This window comes from Fukomys damarensis, unplaced genomic scaffold (assembly GCF_012274545.1).
Source record: "Fukomys damarensis isolate Sample0158 unplaced genomic scaffold, DMR_v1.0_HiC HiC_scaffold_17, whole genome shotgun sequence".
Classification (NCBI taxonomy): domain Eukaryota; kingdom Metazoa; phylum Chordata; class Mammalia; order Rodentia; family Bathyergidae; genus Fukomys; species Fukomys damarensis.
In genome coordinates, this window is record NW_022900929.1 from 81,203,587 (window position 1) to 81,228,251 (window position 24,665).

A 24,665-nucleotide genomic window follows, 5' to 3' on the forward strand; every position below is an offset into this window, starting at 1 on the left:
CTGAAAACTGAAAAAAAACAGCCAGGTATGGTGGTACACAGATATAATGCCAGCACTCTGGGAGGCTGAGGCAAGAGGATCGCAAGTGCAAGCCTCGCCGGGAAACTTAGGAAGGCTCTGTCTCAAAGGGGGTTAGGGATGAGGCTTACCATGAAGTCCCTGGGTTCAACCCCCAGGACTGGATCTGGGGAGGGGAGGGTAAAGTAGGGTATGGTAGGGTAGGGTTTTGGCACCAGGGCAGTGCTGACTTTGTCAGATGAGCTGGTGAGCTTCTTCCCTTTTGGTTTCTCAGAATGGTTTGTGATGAATTCTTCCACGGTTTGGTAGATTTCAGCAATTAACCCATCCAGTCCCAGGTTTCTCTTTACTGGGAGAATTTCGCTACTGGTTAAATCTAGTTGCCAGTTCCCAGTTTCTTCAGCTTTCTGTGTCTTTGTGGTTTAATTTTAACAGTCGTTTGTCAGAAACGTGCCCACTTCTTTGCTATTCACAGTACCCCCAAAGGGTCCGTATGCTATTGTTGTCAGTGGGAAAGTCTCATTTTTCTTTTCTAAATTTTTTTTTTTTTTTGGGAGTCAGTTTTCTTCTTTGCTTTGGTTAAACTAGGTAAAGATTTGTCCATTTTTGTTATCTTTTCAGAAAACCAACACTTTATTTCATTGATCCTTTGGATATGTTTTAGTCTCTATTTTTTATTTTTGTTCTGATCTTTGTTATCTTTGCTTCTACTAACTTTGGGCCTGGGTTTATTATAAGTGTTTATTGCCATAACTTTTACTCCTAGTACTTTTCTTTTGTATCCCATAAATTTTTGGTATGTTTCAAGAAAATTTAAATTTCCTTTTCATTTTTTAATGGCCCATTGTTTGTATAATAGCATATTGTCTAATTTCCAAATTTTGTACAATTTCTAACATTTCTTTTGTTCTTGATTTCCGGTTTTATTCTGTTGTGGCCAGATAGCATTCATAAAATCATTTTGGTTCTTCAGGACCTGTTAAGCCCTTTTTCTGGCTTCATCTATGACCTGTCCTGAAGCGAGCTGCATGCAGTGAGACAAGGGTGTTTTCCTGCAGCTGCTGGGTCTGCCGTGCAGCTCGGTTGTGATGCCTCTCGGCTGACCTCTTGTTGGGGTGGTCTGTCCTTTGGTGAGGTGGAGTGCTGGGCTCCCTGATGTTATCGCACTGGAGCCTGTGAGACGAGAGCGGGCATCTACCACAGGCTACACTGGAGCCTGTCTCTCCCTTTGGATGCAGAGCTTGTTTGTGAAATTGGGTGCAAGCATTGGGTTTACATATATTAGCAATTGTGAGGTCAATTGTTAACAGTTGATCACTCGGTCATTATACAGAGATCTTTTGTCTCTCAAAAGTTTTTAGTTTCATGTCTATTTATTGGGCACAAATGCAGGTTCTCCTGTCTGTCTTTGGTTCCCATTTGTGTGGAAAATCTTTTTCCATCCCTTTGCTTTCAGGCTGTGTGTGTCTTTATAGATGAAGTGAGTTTTTGTAGGCAGCAGGTCGTGGATCTTGTTGTTTTGTCCATCCTGCCAGTTTACATCCTTTAATCCGACAGCTTCATTTTTCACATTCAGTGTCTGTATTGATACATAAAAACGAATACGTTTTTATTCCTTCTGTTTACCTTGACTAGCTTTCATTCTTTAGATCCATGAGATTGTTTTATCTCTCTTTTGTGTATTCATTCTTCTAGTGAGTTTTATATTTTGCACGCTTTCTTGAGGTAGACATTTTCCTTTCCCTTCCAAGTGTAAGCCTCCCTTAAACATCTTTTGTAAGGCCGTTCTGGCGGGGATGAATTGAGGGATCTTTTAAAAAGATAATTAAGCGAGGTAATTTTGCTCTTCCGCCCAGAATGCCCAATTCTTTCCCATCTTAATCAACGCTGCGGCTCTTCAGATGGTCTGCGTGAGTTCCCCACCTCCATTCTCGTGTAGTTTCTCCTCAAACTCCCTCTGCTGCCACCGTCCCCGTGTCTTCTGCTTCACTGAAACATTTCCGGTCTCCGGTCAGCATGCACTTCACATAATGTGCTTAATTACCTGTCCTACTACGGGCTGAAATTCAAACCTGCCATAAAAAGAACTCGTGTTTATCGTTCATTGACCATCACCGCATCCTCACTGCATGAGTGAATGAATGGAGGCGAATGAGCGAATGGTGTTACTGGTCCCAGGAGCACTGTCAAGGAGATGTTGTTCCAAGAAGCTCCGAGGAGTATTAATTCCTGGGCAAGATTTCCTGGACAGCTTTCCCTTCACGTGCACAGACAGACTAGCGGCACTTTGGGGTGTGGTGTGAGGCGCTGCGAGGCTGTGTCTCCCGTCTGACAGCACGGTCTGCGTGCAGGTGCTGGAGCTGCAGAGCCCGCCGCGGGCCAGCACAGTGGTGAAGGACTGCGTCCGCGCCTGCCTGGACTCCACCTACAAGTACATCTTCGACAACTGCCACGAACTCTACGCCCAGCTCATAGACCCGGTAAGAGGCATGGACGTTTTCTGATCATCGCCTTTCTGTTCCTAGTGTGCTTTTCCATAAACTTACAGTCATGCCAGACAGAAACCCGTGCTTGCTTAATTTCACATTAACCTCAGGCTTGAGAGTTTCCATGTTATTACTTCACGTTTGAGCATCGTTTTCATACGTGTGCACCAGCTCACTTTATGCAGTGAAGGTGGGTACACTGTGCAGGACTTTCATGTTGGGAATCGGTTTTGAGAGAAGGAAAGGATTTGCCCAGGTCTTGGCAGCAGATTGGGACTAGAGGTCAGGACGGCCACTCCACCCCTGCCTTGTTTCCGAACTTAACACTGCCCTTGTCATTTTACCTCACAACGGAGGCAGACGGACGGATGATGTTTATGGAACAGAACAGTTAAATTATTATCATATAAATTTCTTATTAAGAAATGTTTCAGGGCCAGGGATTTAGCTGTGATTCTACCGCCTGCCTTGAAAGTGCAAATTCCCGAGTTTGATCCACAGTACAAAAAAAAAAGAAAGAAATTTTTCAAAAATACAGGCGAAAACGCAGAGTTGGTCAGTTATTCCTGTATCCACTTCCCGCCCAGATGCCAGAGGTCTCCATTTAGCAATATCTGCCCTGCTGTGAGTTGCTCAGAGGCTCTGCCTGTCAGACGTGGGTGGCCTCTTACATGTCTGTCTTCTCGGGTCACCGCCCTTCAACAGAGGTGAACACAGTTGTTGCTTAGACTTGAACATGCTTTCGGACATGCCGGTGAACTTATGTCTTATTTTCTGTGAATTACCTGTGGGTTTGTCCCTGCTTTTTTAGATTTTGAAGAAACTGAGTGGTATGTTTCCTTTTTATCAGCCCATGTTTGCAGTGCACAGTGACTGCGCTCCTGGTGAGGAGTCCGTCCCTGCACACGACACCGCAGCTCCATTCTTTCCATCCCTTCCCTCCACCTCTTGCCGCTTCCCTTTTGTCCTACTTCCCATTGTCTTTTACGTTGCTGCGTCTTTGTAGCTTAAGGTCCTCATCTAAGGGAAGCTGCGAGATGTTTCAGCTGGCATCTGAGTGATTTCACCTGACATCATGACCCCAAGGTGCATCCATTTTCCCACATATGACTCAAGTTTATCCTTCTTTTTGGAAGATTAGTGCTCTCTTGAGTATAACATTACCTGTTAATACTTTGCTGATTTTGTTCTCTGGGACAGAGAACAAAAATTTAGAATTTGCGAAAAATTCTAAAATTCATCTAGACGCTCTGCTTTGTAGGTTATGTGGCATTTATGTGACCTCCCTCTTCACAACATACCTCAGTCTTCGCACTGGGGTTTTTAATGTACACCCTGATGTAGGTATTGCTACTGCCCCTGTCGAGCTGGATTTGGGGTTAACTATACTCCGTCTGATGCTCACCCTGTACCTCCTAGAATGCAAGACTGCCCGGCCCGTGGGACCTTCTGGTCACCTGGCCAAGGTGAACTCTAGACACGGTCAGGATGACGGCAGCAGTGCTTTTCCACATGCACTGGAGCTGGATGTCGTGTATCGTCGCCCCTTTCTGAGACCACTGATTGCTTTGCTAAACAGGAGGAAAGAAATGAATGCTGGAAGTAGGGACTGCATAAGCAAACAAAATGTAACCACACGCTCCCATGATACTCATCTGCTGTGCTACTTGGGCCAAAAGCAGACACACAGACCGATTAAGCAGAGCTGAGATCCCAGCAGTCCACCCCCGACAGATTCATGACAAGGCCTCCAAAAGCACACATGGGAGAAAGGCTAGCTTCCTCCCTGCGTATTCAGGACACTGAGATATCCACAAGCACAAGACTGAAACATGATCCTGCCTTCAACCCTGCACAGAATCAACTCAGGAAGGGCCCAGATCCCACATGTAAGACCTGAAACTAAAATCACTGGAAGAAATCACAGGAGAAAACATTGGTATAGGCAGTTATTTTCCAGATGAAGTCCAGCAGCACAGGAAACAAAAGCAAAAATTGACAAATATCTCATGGAACCCATTTGTATCCACAATACTTACTAATTAAAATTTTAAAATACCCAACTTATCCATACATGCTAAACTTTATATATAGTATCATAAATAAAAATAGCTATCAGCAAAGCAGGAATAAAACACTTTTAAATTTGGATGTGGTTGCATAATTTTGAAAAAAACATTTATTTGTCAGTAAGATTCAACAGGTAAAATTTAGATGCATTCATTTAAGAAATCTACAGAAGCAAGGTACTCTTTCACACAAGCACAAATCTCATTCAAGCAGGCTGTGGTGCATGTCTGTAATCCCAGCACTCTGGGAGGCTGAGGCAGGAGGATCACAAATTCAAGCACAGCCTGCACAGTTTAACAACTTAATGAGACCCTGTCTCAAACTAAAACTGAAAAGGAGTCAGAGATGTAAGAGTAATATACAATCATTAAGCTACTGTTTTGGATCTGTAGAGGGAGCAAAAAGTAGTAAACTGGATGACGCTGTTTTTTATGTGGCTGTGGAGACACTGGCACCTTTAGGCGCCTTTGGTTGGTGCAAAGCATGAGCCCAGTCTTGCTCCCCACCTGGAGCTGGACGGCTTCTCACCATCTGCTCAGCACCCGCGCTCCTTCGAATAGCATGGAACCAGGGAGTTGTTTTTTCTAAACCAAAGCCTCAGGCTTCCGGTACAGCTGCAGTGCTGGCGCTCTGCGCTAAGCCAGGGCTTCGGCTGCAGTCGGGGCACCCGACTCCGAAAGGCCCCGGTCCCTGAGGGTGTTCGAAAGCAGATGCCTGACTTTCCTAACGGGTTTGCTGCGACTCTGCTCACAGGAGCTTCACCATAGCCTGGCGCTGGCGGTGGAGCTGCCCTGGGGTGGCCATGAAACCACCCTCAGGGCCTGGGGCGCTGCCGCATCACCCCGCGCGCATTGGGCTCTCTGTGTGCGCCGCGCTGCCTCCTCTAACCTCCACTTGTCCTCACAGCGGTGGCAGGAAGCCTCAGACTCTTCTGTGATAAGCCGCTGTTGGCGGTTATAGGTTGAGCAGAGTCTATAAAAGTCTATTCCATTGTCACACTTCCTGGGGAATCAGTGGATCTGAAACTGTTAGCTTTCAAACACTGATTTGAGTGGGGCATTTTAGTAAATCAAACTATTCCAAATTCATAAAAAGCTCAGTAAGTGTAATGAAAAAAATGCACTTCCTTACAAGTATTTGATTCTAGCTTGATGTTTCCTTGGCTGCCCCGCCACTAATAATCACCTGGAGAGTTTATTGAAAGGAGTTCTTGGCTGCTTCAGACCCCTGAAAGAGACTAAGCCAGAAACTGCCTCTCTCACAAGTTATCCAAGAGACGCCTGATGCTAGTCCCCTGCTACCTTAAGTAGAACTTTGTTTCCACCTCTGTTTTTTGGGGGTTTTCCTCATTCTTTTCATTTCAGTAATCATCTAGAGAAAAAGAAACTTCATTGAAAATTCTGTTGTGAAAAGAATTCTATTACGTAAATTATCTGCCTAAGGGCTATTTTTGTCTAATAGTTTGTATTACAGTGGACCCTCGACTTACAAATTCAATTGTTGTGGATATTTGTAACTCAGGTCAGTGAAGGCTCAGTCTCCTCTACATGGCCTTCAAAGTCTCTCTGCCGTACACAGGCCAAGCTCAGTGTTCTTAGAGAGATGCTGGCCCACACAGGAAAGGATGCTGTCCTGTTTCTTCCAGGACTCTTTAAGGGCTAAGTCTGTATCTGAGACCATCTGGAAGCACAAGCGGCCAGCATTCGGGTTGTAACTCAAGACATTGGTTGTAACTTAAAACTAAAATTCCAGTTGTAACCCGAGTTGTTTGTGTCAGCTGGTAGCAACACAAGGGTCTGTTATATTTTCTAAGACTTGGGCTCCTCTTTCTCAACTTCCCAAAAGTTCCAGTATTCTCCAATTCTTGTGTAAGAGAAAAAAGCGAGATGTCTGTGGTATTGCTTAGTGCTTGGTGATGTCACACAGTGGTGACGATCGCAGAGGAGCCCTGGTCCCTGAGCGGGCGGCAAACCCCACCCACACATGAACCCTTTGCGGGCAGCATAGATCCTCACCGATGGGGGTACACTGTAGGCAGTGGGTGTAGTGACTGTGGCTTTGTTCAGAACATATGTAAGACTTTTCTTATTTACTCATTAGAAGTTCAAAGTAACAACTCAGTAACGGGTTTCTCGTCTATAAAACAGGCACAGTACCTTTCCTGTCGACTTCAGAGTGAGTGGGTCATAAAGTAGAAAGGAGGACTAAGTCTGAAAGTACCTGGCAAGTTATCAATCATTTCACAAGCAAAAGCACTTAAAAAGAGATGTATGTAGAAGACGGGACCTGTATTAAAGGATCATTTCCTCAGTGATTTCAGCAAAATGTAGGGCTTGGGTTGAAAGGCAAGTGAAATTTTAAAAAGAGAGGTCAGCATCCCAGCATCTACAAGGATCTCTGTGCAGTTATGTTTGGAATACTCTAAAAATCACTACTTAAACCTTCCGGGAAATACTGACATTGTTAACTTCATTGATTTGATTTGATTTGTGGGAGTGTATATAAAAATACAAGCAAGATTTACCCTCTATGCATATTCTTGGCTATAATCAGTAGTTTCCATTTATCATCGTAAGCAACAAAACTGTGTAAATAAATGCTGTCACATTAATGCAGTGTGATTTAATGTGCTGATTATGTAGTCTCTTAAGAGTCTTATATTTAGTAGCAGGTCTCTTCTAGCCTGCAACTCTTCAGAGTGGTCTCAAACAGAAGGTGTAAAACAAAAATACAGCAAACCTTCGCTGCACCGCCTTGCAAAATGTGGGTGCCGCCTGGTTATCACCTGTGGCGTGGATGCAGCCTCCCGTCGGGCTGGGGTGGTGACAGACTGCAGTGCTGGCGCACTTCCTTCGCGCTCTGCTCCCCAGCAAGCGAAAGGGCAGTGGAGTCTCAGAGATGAGCGCGTCCCTCCTCACCCTGCACTCATTCCCCTAACCACGCTGCGTGACTGTGCAGAGGCTGTTTGCTCACCATCCAGAAAGTCCCTTATTAAAGATGCATTTGCACATCCTCCTGTACTGCCTTTAAAATTTCACGCAGTGAAAGCCGTCTTTGAGCCACTCTTGCTTTTTGGACAGTGGTCAAAATAGCCAGAGTATCCCAAATCTTACGGGAAGATTGGTTCTGGGGTCTCTATCCCACATAGGAAAGGATTTAAAACTTATTAGCTCCTTCACAGATAAACAGTCATTAAAATGTGTGAAATTATTATTGCATGCCAGGCCGTGTAAGAGTAGGGGAAAGAGAAATAAAGAAGACAAATGCAGTCCCCGTTCTCGGGACTCCCAATCCAGCCAGACAGAGAAACACTAAACCAGTAATTACAGTGATTGCAGCAATAATTAAAACAGCATCACATGCCAGGGAAAAAGTGCAGGGCAGTGTAGAAGTGTGTCCTAGGAGAGGCGTCTGGCCTGGGACGTAAGGTAAAGAGGAGCTTCAGGGACTCGGTTCATCCCAGAGCTGTCCCCCCAGGCAGATGGGAAATCTCACAGACAGCCCAACCAGACTGGATCTCACCGGCACTCAGGCACATGCAGTAGGCGGGACCTGGAATATGATAAGCAGTTCTGGTTTTCATCTCAAAGAAGAGGTGAAGTTGGGCCTGGGTGGGTGGAGTCCTGCACCCCTGCCACCACCATCTGCTCAGCTGCCATCAGCCACACGGGGCCCAGCTGGTTGGTGGCAGGTGCTCCGCTTGGCCTCCATCACCCGTCTGCCACGTTTATGGCTGCTGGCCGTTCCACACTTCTGTCTGCGTCTGGGCACTGTCCTTATCTCCTGTTGACCTCACGGGCTGTCCCTTTTGACTTTTTGCCCGGTCCCCTCCTCTCCCAGCCCTTTAAATGTTAGAATCCCTGGGGTGCCGTCCGTGGCTGTCACTCAGGCCACACCAAGTGCCCTGGTCCTGCGCTTCTCCCATGAAACCATCAGAAAACCTGGAGGACCTCGACAGCCTGGACTCTGGGATGGCAGTGTCCCCCTGGAGGAGGGGGACCCCTCCTCTCAGCCTGGAACAGCTCTCCAGCCGTAGGGAAGGAGGTTACTGGCTGCTCCCTGTGAACACAGAGCTTGCTCCGGTCGAGCTGCCAATGGGTTGTTTCAGGGAGAGTTGGGGCTCCAAAGTGAGATGCCCTGGAGCCTTTAGGAGCGCCCCAGTAGGCAGCAATTGGTCTTGGAAAAGTTAGGCCGTTCCTCTAGACCTCAGCCTTCTCACTCAGGAGAGGGATAGTAGCAGTCATCTCATGAGACTACACGAGAGGTGTTTGCCAGGTACCTTACTCACAAATATCCAGACCCAGGTCCTTTATTCCATCAACACTTGCCTGTTCTGCCCTAAAATCTCCGGTGAGCCAGGAGTCGGCTACACACTGTGGTCTGGCACACAGGTTTGGTTCGGTGCATCCTGTGCTGTTCCATGCTCCCTGTGTTGCTCTGAGTCCCGGCCCACAAGGAAAGCACTCAGCACATGGGACACGTGGTCCACCCGGCCCACCAGGCTTCTTGGGCGTGTGCGTGCTGTTGCTCTCCACCTGCTTGCAGAGCCCCTCAGCATCCAGAAACACTGGGGTGCACCCTGCGGTTACCCTGGGCACCAAGCCCTTGCTGCCCTTTCCTGTTTGGCGGCTTTGGTTCCTTTTGTAACTGGCAGTGGCACGAGGCAGGGCAAACCAAAGGAGCATCCTAATGTGAAGGAAAATCTAAACTCTGCTGCTACCCAGGAAGAAAGTTTTCAGATCAATGCTTTCACAGGAGCCCACTGCAATATCCAGGCACACGTGCTTCCCAGGGTGCGTGTTTCATAAGCGTGCAGACGCAGGCAAAGGCAGACGCGTGCCTGTTACATGCACTGGTACTCTATTGAACTTTGTTTTGCTTAATATATCTTTCGGATGGTGTCGTATCTGAGGCCTAAGAATATTCTTGTCTTTTCTGCATGCCTCTAATCCCTGCATTCTGGGAGGCTAAGTCAGGAGAAGTACAAATTCAAGTCCAGTCCTGGCAGTACAGAATTTATTTTGCAGAATCTTGTATCAGTAGTTGGGTACAGCTCAGTGCAAAGGCCTTGGTCCAGTGTCCAGTACAAAAATGCACTCCTGTTTTCGTGACTGTGTCGCAGTCTACAGGATGGGCGTGTCAGAATTTATCTAACCTGGCCCTCCAGATACAGAATTGAGTCCTAACATAACATTGTCACGAACAACACTGGTGGGAAATGCCATATATACGCGCTGACTAGGGAAATGAAGAGTCCACTGGATGTTCTTCTAGGACGTGTGCCTGATGGATCAGATGAGGGACACACAGATCTGCAAGACTCCAGAGAGTCTTTAGAAGCTCTCAGCCACTGCAGCGATCTATAAAATGTCTTTTCTGTATCTTGTCCATACGCTGTTCTAGTGGTTGTCTTAGTCTGCTTGGGCTGCTACTTTTAAAAAGCACCTTCGTCTGCATTATACCGAAGGCAATGAGTTTGTTTCTCCAGTTCTGGGGCTGAGAGGTCCCTGATCAACACACTCATGGATTTGGCCATGGTGCCGCCCCCTCGTTCCCCAGGGTGACCCCTTCTTGCTGTGTCCCCAAGAAGGCAGGGAGGCCCCCAAACAGAGCCTCATTTCGGGGGACAGAGCCTCATGGCCTGGTCACCTCCCCAAACTCTCTGAGCACTGTGTTCTGGCACCAGGCTCCAGCCACAGCGTCCGGGGGATACCACCTAGGCCAGACTTCAGAGCAGTTGGCTTTTAGACTTTTTCTTAACTTAATAGATACAAAATTATATATTGGGAGTTTCAATGTGCGTTTCTCTATTGGTAAGTTTAAATGTTTTTCATAGTAAAAAGCCAATGTCCAATCAAAGTTTTGTTCACCTTTTTATTGGTTTATGGTACTTTTATCGGTAGGCTCTTGTTCCATATTGAAGAAATTGTATCTTTGTCCTGTGAAGGTTGCAGATATAATTTCTTTAGATTATGTTTATGGTGGCTTTTTCCTTTTAGAAGTTTTGTCCTGTCAGCTGTGCCTGTTTACATCTGAGAGGAGTCATGAACTACTGTGGCCTGCTGTTGCAGAACTCTAAAGGACATGAGTGAGAGCTGTGGGAATGAGGGCTTTTAGTGCAGACACGTGCGCCAGCTGAACTCGTGTCCAAAGTGCCGGGCCGCCGAACAGAGGAAAGCTCCAATCTTTGCACATTTAGTGGAGGGCTGGTCTTTCTAGTGATGCAGTGAGTGGGTTTACCAGAATAGGACAAGGGCAGACAGGTTGGTAATTGAGCTTTGTGAGAGGGCAGTTCTTACAAATCATAGGGGTCCAGAGAGTTATAGGCTGCCTTTACAGAACGTGCTTATTTACAGAGCGAATGGTTCCTTGGGGTTACAAGACTTCATCTGTCTACCTTATCGGTATGGGGGGTCAGTAGTTATGGTAACGGGGATGAAACCTGAGTGCGGAGCTGCTCAGCCGCTGTCAGCTGGGAAAACGGACTTTCTTTTAAGTCCTGCTTTCCCGCCAGCCTGACTTGGAGATCATTTAAAACTCTTCTGGCTTCTCATTGTTCGTCCGGAATGTTTTTAGTTTTTCATGCATAAGCACATGACTCACTTGGGAGTCCTTGTGATGTACTGTGTGATGGAAACACTGTCTGAAAGTATATTTTAATGCAAACTTCGGAAATAAAGGTATGAATTATAGAACAGAAACAAATGAACAAATAACATTTTTGCTTTCTGTTCCATCCATCCTAGCATATACCTTGAAGAGCTGGTGGGGGGACTTTCTTATTTTCTTCTAATAACCAGCAGGCCTCTCTGTAAATTGTTTTCATGAAATATTAAATTTGAAAATATTGTCAAGTTCAGCTTTAGGAACAAAATGACTTTTTTCCATTCTAAACTTATTACTTGAGATTCTACAAAAGAAAATGGCTAATTTTTTGTGCTATGCATTTTCACATACTTTTGGTTCACTGATAAATCTTTTAAAAGACAAACCATAATTTAAGAGATTTCAACAAACTCATTTAATTAAAAAAAAAGTCAAGTCTCTAAGGTTAGCATAAAAATAGATTAACAGGCATGAAATTTTACGAGAAAGTAATTTGAGGAGTTACTCAGGGAGGAAGCCAGAGGCAAGATACAAACAAATAGTCCTTTCCTCTGGGGAAGCCGTCCTTTGGTTTCCATATGAAACCCTTCTCTTGCAGGAATGGTTCTTGTAAACACATTTTTCCTTTTCATATAAAACAATACTATTGTCTTTTTGGACTTGACTATCATAATGACAGTGCTGCCTGAAGACAGCTTTAACCCTTTTAGTTTGAAAGACTGGGAAAAAGCATCCAGGGGACTGTGTGTTTAATCCACACACAGTTCAGGTTATCCTCATAATTAGTTAAGTGCTGGAAAAGTGGCCCTGCCTGCTGGACATGGTCTAGATGTTGAAGTGCCAGGAGATACGGCCACTGGCTCCTGAGCCGAGGAGCCTGGTCCCCATCCTTCCTCCTCCCCAGAGGCCTCCCATGTGGGGAGAGCTCTGACACTGCAGACTTGTGAATCCACCAGGAAACCCCTGAGTGTGCTCTACTGGGTCTCAAACCTGAATCCAGATGCAGGTGGTGCCACAGCTCAAAGCTTCACCTGCAGAGTTCATTCTGTCACCAGGCTTACAAAACTGAGGCACAGACCCAGGCCCTGCAGGTCCCAGGGACTTTACATGACACACGGCCTCAGGCCTACCCCAGGGATCCCCATGTCACAGGCCTGCAGGGATGTGTGTGCACTGGGGAAGCCGCTTGTCTCCTGTGTGGCTTGGACATAGAGGGCCAGCTGCACAAAAGGAGAGAGATCACTGAGGGCGGTGGGGCCTACGAGTCTGGGTACACTGTGGCTGGGAGTTCTCAGGAAGCAGAAGAGACAGGTCAGTGGAGGAAGAAGGGCAGGCTGAGGAGGGGTGTGGCCTGCCTGGTGAGGGACGCAGGGACAGGAGTACTGCAGTCAGAAGAAGGGTGCCACCTCTGCAGGTTTCTGGACATGCTAGGGCTGGATGTCTACACACAGAGGTCGGAGCCACTGTACAGCCACAGTGCCTATCCCCTCCTGACTCGGTCCCTGGGTCAAAGGAAATGAGAGTCGCAGGATCTGGCAAGGCCCTTTCCCGGTGAAGGATGAGGCTGGGAAGGGTAGCAGACACTTTGGAACTGAGAATAAAGAGTTTGGATTTGTTCTAAAAGAAATGCGGAGCCACTTAGAATTTTAAGTAGGAGCATGGCACCGTCTGATGTGTGTTTATAAAGATGGATCTGGCAGCAGTGAGAGGACTGATTGGAGCAGGGAGGCAGGGAGAGAAGCTAACAGGCTATTTCGGTAATTGGACTGTGCTAGATTTCCTAGCAGAACCTGACTTGTTCTTGCTAAAAGAACTCATGGAAAAAAAATTTTTCCGAGCTCTTGAGTATCTGCTGAGTGAGAAAGATGAACATTTAGCACTTTACTAATGAGTTTCTGGGATCTAAAGTGAGAGGAAAGAAGCCATTTTCAGTACATTAAAAAGTCCAATAGGAATCACGTATTTATGCAAAAGCAAGTTAAAAATTAATAGTTCTTTCATTTTGGCTGAAATTCTATCAACTCTGCATAGGCATGCTGCTCATTACTGCTGACTGGAAAGTCGGGCTTGATCTTATCACTGGGGGATAAAAACATGAGAAAATGGGCCTTTTTTTTTTTTTCTTTTTTTTGCTTAATTCATGCAGGGTGAAACAGAAAGAAATCAGATCCAGTGTGAGCAAAGTAAATACATGCCCCTCTGGTTAAAGATTGCAAAGCCCAGCTTGTTATCTGTCCTGCAGCTGGGCCCGAGGGCGGTCTATGGTCACCCAAGTGTCAGGCAAATGACCAGAAATGAAAAGAAAAATTAAGTTACATGAAAATGGCTCAGCTTTTGAGATTAAAGTCGTATTTTATTTGTAAGTAATTACACTCTGAGCTGCCACGGGACAGAAAGGCATTAGCTGTCAGGAGCCATCCAGTACCGTGGACAGATTTGTTCTGCAGTCCGGGAGTTGTGGGCCCTCCTGCCGCCCACAGTGCATCCCAGCTTGGCATCCTGGTTTCCCTGAGCTGAGGGCGGCTTATGCTTTCAGTGAAGGACAGTAAGATTTCAGTTTAGCAACGCTCTTTACGGAAACAGACTTGTGTGAATCCAAAAGAGAATGTCCCAAACCTGTGTGGGATTTGGTCTGCTGTTCACAGTTCACCTCGGGCCCCACGTGTGGCACACACCTGACTGCACTTGCTGTGCCCCGCGAAAGGGCTCGTGGAGCAGCCTCAGTATAACATGTCTGGAAAGTGCTGGGGACGCAGCTGCCACTGCCTGGATTCTCACTCACGCAGGGGTGCACGGATCTGGGACTAGGGGTGAGTCTGGCTGTGGCACCAAGGGCACCGTTGGTCAGACTGAGTCCCAGTGCCACAGGCCATGGCCACTGTGCAGGCCATCACATCTCCGTGACTGTTGCTCACTCCAGGGCTGCATCTGGGGCAGTGGCTCAGGTTGAGTACAGAGTCAGCCCCGGGCTGCACAGCCCTGGATGTGAGTGTCCCCTCTCCTCTGGTGGCAGGTGCAGCTCCGCTCACAGGAGGATGGACTCTCCAGGCTGCAGAAGCACAGAGCCGGGCCAGGAGCCAGCCTTCTGGGGTCTCTCAGCTTCTCCTGTGCACAGTGGGTCTTCAGTTTCCCTGGACACAGCCCCACACTGAAACCCCCCGCCCTTCCACTCCTGGCTGCCAGCCTGGGCACCATCATGGGCTAAGCATGGGGGGCCCCCACCTTCACAGCCCCTCAGAGAAGGTGTTACTAGGGTCACTGACCATGGCACTGTGCTGAGAGGGCCTTCCTCTTTTTCCCTTTTTGGAGGTGATTGATACACAAAAAACTGCAGGCACTTGTGTACATGAACCAGTACATTGGGAAGAAGGAAAACACCCATCAATCCGTTGCCATCTTCCCAAGGAACACAGGACAGTGTAGAAGTTCATGTCGATTTGTGATCCTCCACGCTAGCTGTGCTTTCTGCGGACTTGGCCTTTAGGACAGAAGAGCTGTATCTTTCTGGTCAGTGCCGTCCTGGCAGATTTTCTAGCTTCCCCACCTGCTCTACGCCTCCAGCTTCCCCCCAAAACCAGTTCTGTGTCCAGAAATAAGCGAATTTCGTGAAAATCATGGAAGCATCCTTTCGTGTTTCTGTGGTTATGCTGTCTTCCTGGGGGCTCAGGACTTGGGCCACGCACCTTTCTCAGCTGTAGTGGTTTTCATATGGAAAATCATGGTATCACTTTCAGCTTCTCATCACAGAGATGTTTAAAATCCACTTACGTTTTCTGGGCTTTGGACAGAGGTTCTGGGGGCATTGTGATTATTTGGTTGTTCCACAGCAGAAAAGCAATCGGGGATATTGTCTGAGTGCGTTCTCGCATGTCCTATTTTTATTAATGACCCCCTTTCAAATCAAGCATCATCCCATCGGAGATGAAGGCTTTGCTTTTACTTTAACATCCTCTGTTTATTATGACTTCTGTTATTCAAAATTAGTCACTGGCATTTTGTCTGCATGTGATCTGGATGGTACATTTTCTCCTCTGTAGGGCAAATTTTTGCCTACGATGATGGCAAAATGACATGAAGAATCTTTCAGCTTAGAATACTTGAATTCAGCCCTCTCAGACTCCCCTCATAACTTTACAGATCTGGACTGTAATCCGGCTTTGTATTTTACCTGAGATTCATTGTCCTGTCCAGTTTCAGATCACTGGAATAAAAAGGATCCTTTCCCCAAACACTATTACATTTATTTATGTGCGCGTGAGCACACATTCCCATCTGATACGTTGAATTCACTGTCATGTTCTCTTGTAACTTTTTGATGTCTTCTGCCTAAGGTCTGTGTGCCGAGAGATCATCTACTAAATAATACTTTTGAAAGTAAGTAACTTTGAGTCAGGGCGCTGGCTGCTGCTGAGAGCCCTGGCGTGCTGGAGGGAAAGGAGGTTTCTGCCGCTGCTGTTGAGCACCCCTGAGGGTGCCTGAGCTGGCTTGGAGGTGGAGCAGAAGCGCAGCAGTGCGTGCGGTCGCTGCCGATGCCCACACCCGCGGAATACGGAGTCACTTGCGGCCCTTGCGCAGGGCCCAGTCTGCTGCTACCCGTCAAGGTTCCGCGCAAAGCCAGCCTCCTACGAAGACAGCTTCGTAGACCGAAAGCGAATCACCCACTTCCTGCGGGGAGCTTGTCCCGCTCTGTGTCTGTCGATCGCACTTTTTAGGACTGTGCTCTTTATTCTGAGACTCTGGGGTTCACTGCTCAGCCCAGCGGCCCCGGGGCAGGACTGGGCTCCAGGACCCTCGGGGGCCCTTTGTCCCCCTCGATCACATGCAGCCTGCCCACGGCAGCTGCCCCACGAATACGTATGGAGTGAATTAATTGAAGCGAATCCTTAAACGTTTCTAGAGGGAAAGTACAAATGACTCAACAGAAGAGAGCACCGTAAAAGCTGCTCCTGTGGGCTCCTCCGCTCTCGAACCGAGCCAGCCTCCGTCCGGTTGGAATCAGCGGGACCGCGAGGCCCCGGACGGCCCTGTGCTGCTCGGCTGTTGCCGGTGACACTGACACTGGGGAGTGCGGCACGTGTGCCTTCCGTCCCTGGTACCAGTGTAGCCGGGAGGGCGGCACTTGCCGGTGGGCTGGAGGGAAGCACCGCTCCGCGGAGGCCTGGGATTCTCCTGTGCGCCAAGGCCTGCCTGGTGCTCTGGCAGGGAGGTGCGCAGGGCAGTCTGCACCCTGGCGCTTGGCTGAATGTGCCCGCCCCGGCCCACGTGTCGGCAAACAGAAGGCGGTGTTGCCCCCCCGTCCGCCTGCTCCTGGGAATCCGGGCGCCTACGGCTCAGAGAGGCCCGGCACCCGCCCTCCCCCGGCCTCTGTGCAGAATCCACGTCGGCACTTGGCACTCTGCAGTCACTTTTGACGAAGACCAGGCTAGCGGGCAAGGAGGGTGAGCGCAGCCTCAGTTCACGCCGAGCCCCGGTTTGCACTTCCCCCGGCACCGAGACCCTAGCGCCCGATCCGAGTTCGCATGAACGCGGAGGCTCCATTCGGCACGGACCGGGAAGGGTTAAATGAGCGGTTTGTCAGGGTCCATCCCGACTACAAATCTCGGCTTCGGGAACTGAACAGAGTTAGTGCCCACCCTGTGCTGGTTTTAGGGTCTTCCCCGTTGTCGTTAAAATTGAGGAAACCATTTTGTGAAATCCAGAGAACACGCGAGCGCGTAGCAGGTGCAGCTTTGTGCGCAGCTCCTCTCGGGAGGAGCTGTCGGGATGGCGCCTCCAGTCGGAGAAGGCCCCAGACGCACACAGAAGGGAGCCGAGGGGTTTTTATCGTGGCCACAATTAATAAAATTGAATATCTCTGAGGGTTTATAGCTACAAGCGGATTACAGACAGATTTGGAGGGTTAAAGGGTGCTTAGCCATAGAAAAGGGGGGTTTTGCATTCTTGTGGACGTTGAGTCCTAGGAAATTTTGCTTTAATTTTATTTTGACGGTGGTAGTTTTGAACTCCCATTCTTGGCAGAAAGTTTAGTTTGGAATTTTCTTTTTCAACACAGCATTGCCCTTGCTGAAGCCCACTTTTTCTTAGTTGCAATGGCGATCCAGTGACACAGCTGCGTTAGTTGGTAATTGACTGTGTCGTTCACTGTCCCCCGTAAAACATTAAATCCTAAGTAACGATCCCGGCATTAATAAGAAGCCATGCGGTAGGAAGCACGCACCACACCTTTTATGTCCACCCAGACAAATGTGGAGCTCCAGAAGGAAGCTGTATGTGAATGCTGTTAGGTATAAAATTAAAGACGGGGTGTGAAGAAGCACAACCTCCTTTGGTTATTTACAAGTGAGACACTGAGTTTGGAAAGTCGCTAGGCTCCCTGTCTGGTTTCAGTTACCACAGTCTCACTGATTTACGATGCCCCTCATGGGTGGACACACAGCGAGAAAGAGGCGCACTCAGATCTGCGGCCTGGGGTTCAGCCAAACAGCAGCTCCAGAGAACCAGTACCAGAACCAGAACTGGAACTGAAACTCAAGCTGTCCTCCCCTCCCCTCCACTTTTAAGGAAAGGGAAACTGGCTGTGCTGAAACTGGTTGTTAGGGATCCTTGGTGCTGACTTCCTGACTTTCCCTGGGCCTCTAAGGGTTAGGGAAGAAGTGATGAGCTGCGTTCTTCCGAACTCTTGGTCTGACCAGTGTCGCTGTCTCAGACACGCTGTGGCCCCGCTGCCCACCCGGTGCTTGGCATTCACAGACCTAATCTTAGCATTCTTGGGAACCCTGTCCGCCCCCCGCTGGGCATAGTGGAGACAGACTGCCAACCGGTGTGGACCCTGGCTGCACCTGCTGGGCCAGGAGCCACTGCCTGAGCTCCTGGTCTCACAGGATTCTAAGAGGGATGGAAACTCAGTGCCCTGCTCAGCCTTGGCTCTGAAGCATTGAGAAGTCATTTAGAAGAGCACGATCCCACCGGCTGTCTTTGTTTCCTGTGCCACAAATTTCAGAAGCTCAAACCACACTCAAGTGACTTTATTCACTAAAATCAGGAAATAACGCACAGTAAAGTACAGACATGTAGGCAGAGAGGCAAAGCTGCTTGCTTGTCTTTGGCCCGGGGAGAAAGTCAGGCTGCAAACCCTTCCAGGCCCCTCCTGCTCCCAGTACAGAGGCCACGGAGGTCAGGCCAGGCGTCCACGGCCTGTCACTGCCGCCAGCGCCCGCTCCAGACAGGAAAGGAGTGTGGCGCCCCCCAGCAGCCCATCTTGTCCTGTTTTCACTTAGATAGCGCAATCAGCACTCCAGGTGTCTGCGGCTTTCGGGCTCTGTTGAGTCCAGTCTTCAGCTTGGATTTGGACAGGTGCATCCATGTTTCTCATTGGGATAAGAAAACTTGTTAAGAAGTTTTAAAGTGGAAAATTAAAATATTCCTCATCAAAATATGCATTTCTCCAATCACATGTTGAATTTGAAGGTCAAAGTATACATATCTGAGTACATATGATGTTTTGAAGTAGGTGTGCATCGTGGAATGACAGAATTCAGCTAAGTGACACGTCCATGACCTCCTAGTCCCGATTTCTATTTTTATGCTCTTATTTGTTTTGTGGGGAAGGCCTGCTGGGGACTGAACCAGAATCTGGTATGCGTTAGGTGAATGCTGTCTCCAGACACAGTTAGGTTTTGTGCTCTATCTGCTTCCTTAGCGTTCAGTCTAATTTCATGCTCTCTGGAGTCGCCGTGCTGCCCGATGCAGCTCTTACCTTACTCCTCCTGCTTCACAGAAACTGTCTGTTCTGACCAGCGTCCCCCAGCACCCACCCGCCCTGGTGTGGACCCCACGTTCTCTGCCGCTGGGGACCCTGTCCTGTTCCACTGCAGCGAGTGAGATCACACAGTGTCTGACTTCCTCTGTCTCGCTGTTTTGCGCAACATAGCTGGAATCGTCCATGGCCACTCGCAGGCTGCGGACCTGGCCAGTGAGCAGCTGCTCCTGCCTGGGCCCTCGAGGCCTCCTGGAACTCGGGGTGGGCAGCGCTCAGGTCCGGCACCTCTCAGAGCCTGTATTAGACCAGTCAGTGCTCTGCACCCATGGCTCTTTTTATCTTTGGATAAGAAGCCTTGCTGTAGCAAATGTGGTATCACTGTCTGTTCTGTGATGCTATTTCCACGTGGAAGTGAAGCATTCCCTAATAGAGGCTACACACACACACACACACACACACACACACACACACACACAGAGGATACTGCCAAGCTATGCAGTTGGAAGGAAACCCCGCTATTGCAGCAACGTGGACACACCTCGATGTTCCGTGGCGTGTACCCGAGACAGGACAGAGGCCCGGGCAGTGGTGGTAGGCCCATGGCATGCACTTTGTTCTTCTTTTAAGATGGAAGATATTGATGTGCGAATCATTTGTTTCTAAACTGAAACCCCAGCGTTCAGGTTTCTTGGCGGTGCTGGATATGAAGAAGCACAAGTGAGTGTGGGCTTTGGGCTGCAGTCTAGGCACCCATCTCCAGAAGGTTCACCACCTCAGTCTGCACCTCCCTGTGGACACGGGGGGAGTCAGACTAGCAGCACGGGAAACCCAGGAGCAAGGCCAAGGGGATGCTGTCAGCAAACACGGAGAAGGGGCCAGTCCAGGAGCTCGGAGCCTCGAGGGTACGCTGCACACTGCCTGCAGAGCAGAGTTCCAGGTCTCTGATTCCAGAACGGAAGGGAGTGGGATAATGTGGACATCAGCAGCGGACTTAGCACGCTACGCTGTGCAAATATGTCATCGCATTTACTGCACATTGTAATACATATAATTTTTACTTAGTGAACACTTTTTAAAGTTAAAAACTGGTGCCGTGCCTGGTCAGTGGGCTTTGCCTTATGTGAACCTGTTCTTTAAAAACGCTGGGAAAGGCATCTATTTGCTTCAGCTCAACGCCAAAGGTATTTCTGACTCTTTACGTGGTAAAATGTATTCTCAGCAGAAAATGCGAACTACTTATGTTTTTATAAAGGGTGATGAAATGAACCACTGAGTGCGGTGGCCCGGCCGAGGGAACCCCAGTCTGTCACAGCTGAGTGGTGGCTCGCGGCGTCCCCGGTCCTGCACAGTCTGGCGACTCTGCACACAGATGTCACTGGCCGCCCTGAACATGCTCTTCTGGCCCCTCCTGAGAGCACTTCCCAGGGGGCCCCACCACGCCTGCCTAGAGCAGATTTGGGTGCGGGGCCCTGATCCTGCTGGGTCCTGGGACCACAGTGGCTCTTGGCCACAAGTACCTGTAGGCCCTGGCATTAGCTCTGTTAAAACGAGGCCATAACCCCACACATGTGGCTGGAGGAGGGCAGCAGAGCTCCAGAGAGCCCTGCCAGGCAGGGAGCATGCTAACTCAGCCTCCCTTGGGAAGACCCCATGGCACCCAGTGCTGTGAGAGGGAGTCCTGGCGTTGGACACCAGGGACCAGCACTCCGTAGTCGGCAGCCCAGCAGGCTCAGCTGTAGGAGTCACTATCCCTGCGCCTGGTCCATCCGCCACCCAGGACCTGGGTGGGGTCGCTGCAGCCTCCCCAGGTGCTGCCTGCCAGGTTTCATGGGTGCTGAGCCACGGCTGACCCGCTGGGGCCAGGCAGTGCCCGCGGCGGCTTGTATTTTGTATTTTCCTTTGTATTTACAGTTTTTGTTCAGTATCCTGGCTAGGATGACTGAAATGTGTGCTCTAAATTTCTAAACTAGGATGCATGGGTGAACAGGGAGGTTCTTCAATCACTTTCCCTCCACCAAAGTGAAAAGGAGCTTTACGCTGGGGGTCAGTGAGCCCTGTGCCTGCACAGTGCTTCTCCCTGTGTGGACAGAGCCTGTGGCTCCCCACTGCCCACAGACAGGATATGGCCAAACCCTAAACCTGAGTCTAAACTCACTTGGAGAGTGCATGCTACTGGCTGGGGGTGCAGGTGGGCCCCGGGCCTCATCAGCTGGAACGGAGAGGAGGCCACACTGGCCCAGCCTAACCAGGGGCCTTTGAATTGTCCTAGAACTGTTAATTCCATGTTTGTTTATTCTAAAAGGCAGAGCATGTGTCACTGTCTGTCCGTTTGTTTGGTTTTTTAAAAGTGTTTTTCAAAATGTTTAGTGCATGTTGGTAACACAGAACAGCGGAGTTCACTTTGTTAAAGAAGTAAGTACATCTGACTTATCTAGATCGCTTTTATCCCATCACTGCCTCTCCCTTTCCAGTCCTCTCCCTCTGGTCTCCCTCCTGATTTCCAGTCCTCTGCTTGATTTTATTATGTGTTCATTAGGTTTCTTGTGTAAGAGAAAATATGTGGGATTTAACTTTCTGACCCTGGCCTATTCCCTAGTTCTGTCCATTTTCCTACAAATGACACGATGTCATTCTTCATCGCGGCTGAGGAACATTCCAGAGTGCATACACCACATGTTCTATCCACTGTCCTGTGGGCAGCGTCTGCGCTGTTTGTACAACGTGGAATTACGTCAGTCACTGGGCTCTCTGCAGGCATTGCTGCGGTGAGCTGTACACCCAGGAGTGGCCCGGCTGGGTTGGGGACGTCCACGTCCAGCTCTGGGGAACTCTCCTGATCTCCACAGTGCTCCTACTCACTTGCACTCCCACCAGTCAAGTAGGTGGGGCCCCTGTCCCCCACATCTGGCAACGCCGACTGCCTTCCTGTGTTTGATGACTGCGCTCTGACAGGGTACCGTGGAATCAGTGTAGCTTTGCTTTGTTTCCCTGCTGTCACAAGCTGATGAACACTTTTCATGCACTTACTGGCCGTTTGTACTTCTTTTGAGAAGTGTCTGTTACTTCTTTGTCCATCTTTTGATTGAGTTTTTTTGGTTTCCTGGGTTTTTTGGTTCTTTATATATTCTGAATATTGGGGACTTTTGAGGTCAGAAAGAATGTTCTTCTGGCTTCAGACGCTGTGGGCGAGGAGAGCCGTTCCGCCCGCAGCCTTGGGAGGGAATTTGGGGGGCACAGGTGCGGAACCCGCAAGCCTGGCCTCCAGGACCCCGGGCACAGAATGGTGGGCCGGGCCCGCACCGTAGGGACCAAAGGAAGCTGAGGGGTGTGGGGCATGGCGGCCGAAGTGGGGTGACTGGTATACAGAGGAGAGGGCAATGCCCTGGTGCAGATGCCCCCGCTCCCGATGGCAGTGCTCTGTCTTCTCCCTCTGACTGCTTCACTCCCTCAGGCCCCGGAATCTCCTTCATCCCAGGAAGAGACACCTGGCCTGGCCTGCGCGGGCTGGGTGGGTGCAGGGCCCTGGCCGCTTCCTCTCTGACCTGGGTCCCCTCCCAGGGGCATGGCCCTGTAGAGACCCAAGGGCAGAGGGAAGCCATTCATGCGAATACAAGGAGAGGATCTCAGTACTTTCTGGAAGCTCGAAGGATCCTGAGCTGAAGAAGAGCTGAAGTCGGGGTCACGCACAACTTCAGGGCTCCTGGAGGGCCAGAGACACAAGCTCAAGACTAGGTGGGTGACTCTGAAACACTCTCAGGAACCTTGTAGGTTTTGATTAAGAACAGCAGGGTTTCATTGTTATAGACCAAGCCGTGTGCTGAGACAAACTGGCCCGGACACAGATCGTGTGGGGTAAATTCCAGCCTCACACGTGTAGTCTCAGACACAAGTCCCCTCCCCTCAGGCGGCCATCGTCGCAGCCCCGCCCCGGAAGGGCAGCCAGAGCTGCGGGCTGGGTGGTCTGAGACACGAAGTCCGTGCACAGAGAAGCAAGGCTGGGATGGCCACGGGAATCAGGGTCCCGGAAGAGCTGGCCTGAGGGGCCGCAGGGACGCACCAAGCTGGCCCGAGGAGAGGGCCGCGCAGCACTCAGTGCCCCACCTGTCCCCAGGCCGAGACGGCTTTGTTAAAGAACCAGAGGAGCAGAGAGAGGACAGGCACCCCACACGGGCAGAGCCGTGGCCCACCGTGCATCCCCACACGGTTGCTGCCTCACTGCCTCTAGGCCCCTCGGGAGCCGACGCGGTGCCCTCAGGACTCTGCTGGGAGATGCTCTGAGCAGCAGACCGGGCATGGCGGGGTGGCACAGGAGGGGACCGGGGCACCAGTGGGACCCGTGGCAGGGACCCCAAGGCCGGGGAGGCTCAGCACAGGGCTGTACTCCCTTCAGACCGTGTCTGTGGGTCAAGGCCACCACCTCTGAGGGAGGAAATGGGCTCTCTGGTATCGCTGGCCCAGGGTGTGTGTTGGGGACCCGGGAAAGGGGAGCAGTTTGGTGGACAGCTCCCCACCCTTGGTCCGCTCCCCATGCAGTCATTTGTCATTTTATCAGCGTCCTAGCCAGGGCTCAGAACTTCGTCCGTCGGTTTAAAAACAAACAAAGATGTGTGGAACCAACATGCAGTAGAATACTACTCAGCCATAAAGGAGGATAAACTTGAGACATCTGCAGGAAAGTGGATGCCCCAGAAAACATAACGTGGAGTGAAATAAATCAGACCTACAAGCTTAAGTGCCATAGGCATTTCTCATTTGAGTGAGGCAAAGTACAGACAAAGAAAACAGTGGAAGAGGGGTGAGAGGGGAGACGGATTGCTTGTGAACGGGAGGGATCCAGGAGACCAAGGGCAAGTGGGGAGGGAAGTGAGCCGCCTGCCTGTCCGGGGTGGGAGAGCCTCGGGTGAGCATCATTCAGGATAACAAGGGCAAGTGGGGAGGGACCCGGAGACGGGGCGGGGCGGGAGCAGGGACTACCCTGAACAAGCTGGGCGGGGACTGAGCTCTGCTGTGTGAGGTCTACACGGTGCCTGGGGGTGCGGCTCCGAAGATGGGGTCCCTGGGATTAGCTGGGGCGGGGCGCTCGGGGATTAGGCCCCCACTCGCTCTCCTCTGCCGCCATCCCCCTGGGCAACTGCGGATGCCGTGCTAGGGGCTCGGCCTGGCAGCCCATCCTGTTCCCCATCTGGCTCCCCCATCCTGGGTCCCTGCGCTTCCCCGTGCCGGGGGCTTTGGGGCTGGCGGAGACACTGATTTTTCAGACTTCCTTATATCGTGCAGAAATCTCTAATGAAAATTCTTACACACGAGGACCAGTGCTGCTTTCCCGTTCCCAGGGCCAACCCAGGTCACCCTTCTGTCTCCAGCAGCACCACGTGTCTGAAGCCACTGTTCCTTCAGTCTGGAGTCGCTGCCTGGGTCTCAGCACCACCTGTCCTTTTTGAGACGCAGTGTCTCAGGTGGGGTACAGACAGCCCTGTGTGACCCATCCCGGCTGCCTTTAGACCCGACTTTTTTTAAAGAGAGAGAGAAAAAAAACACGTTTTACCCATTAAAGAGGAAAGGTTTCCATTCAAGGAACACGCGTTTCTCCCGCAGTTAGGTCGAGCAGGTACTGAAAGCTCTCCTGGTATCATAGTAGATATCCATTGTTGGAAATAATCTACCAATATACTAGCTGGAATTTTCAGAAACAGAAATATATATAGTCAGGATATATATATATATAT

At 49.8% G+C, this 24,665-nt stretch overlaps 1 protein-coding gene across 1 annotated transcript in view; it reads left to right on the forward strand.

Annotated features, from left to right (window-relative positions):
• The window catches only part of Unc13c (unc-13 homolog C), a 377,980-nt gene that overhangs the window by 220,786 nt on the left and 132,529 nt on the right, over positions 1-24,665 (forward strand). Inside the window, exon 17 of the mRNA XM_019205246.2 lies at positions 2,370-2,498. Coding sequence (XP_019060791.1) covers positions 2,370-2,498 — 129 coding nt within the window. The remainder of the gene's footprint in view (positions 1-2,369; positions 2,499-24,665) is intronic.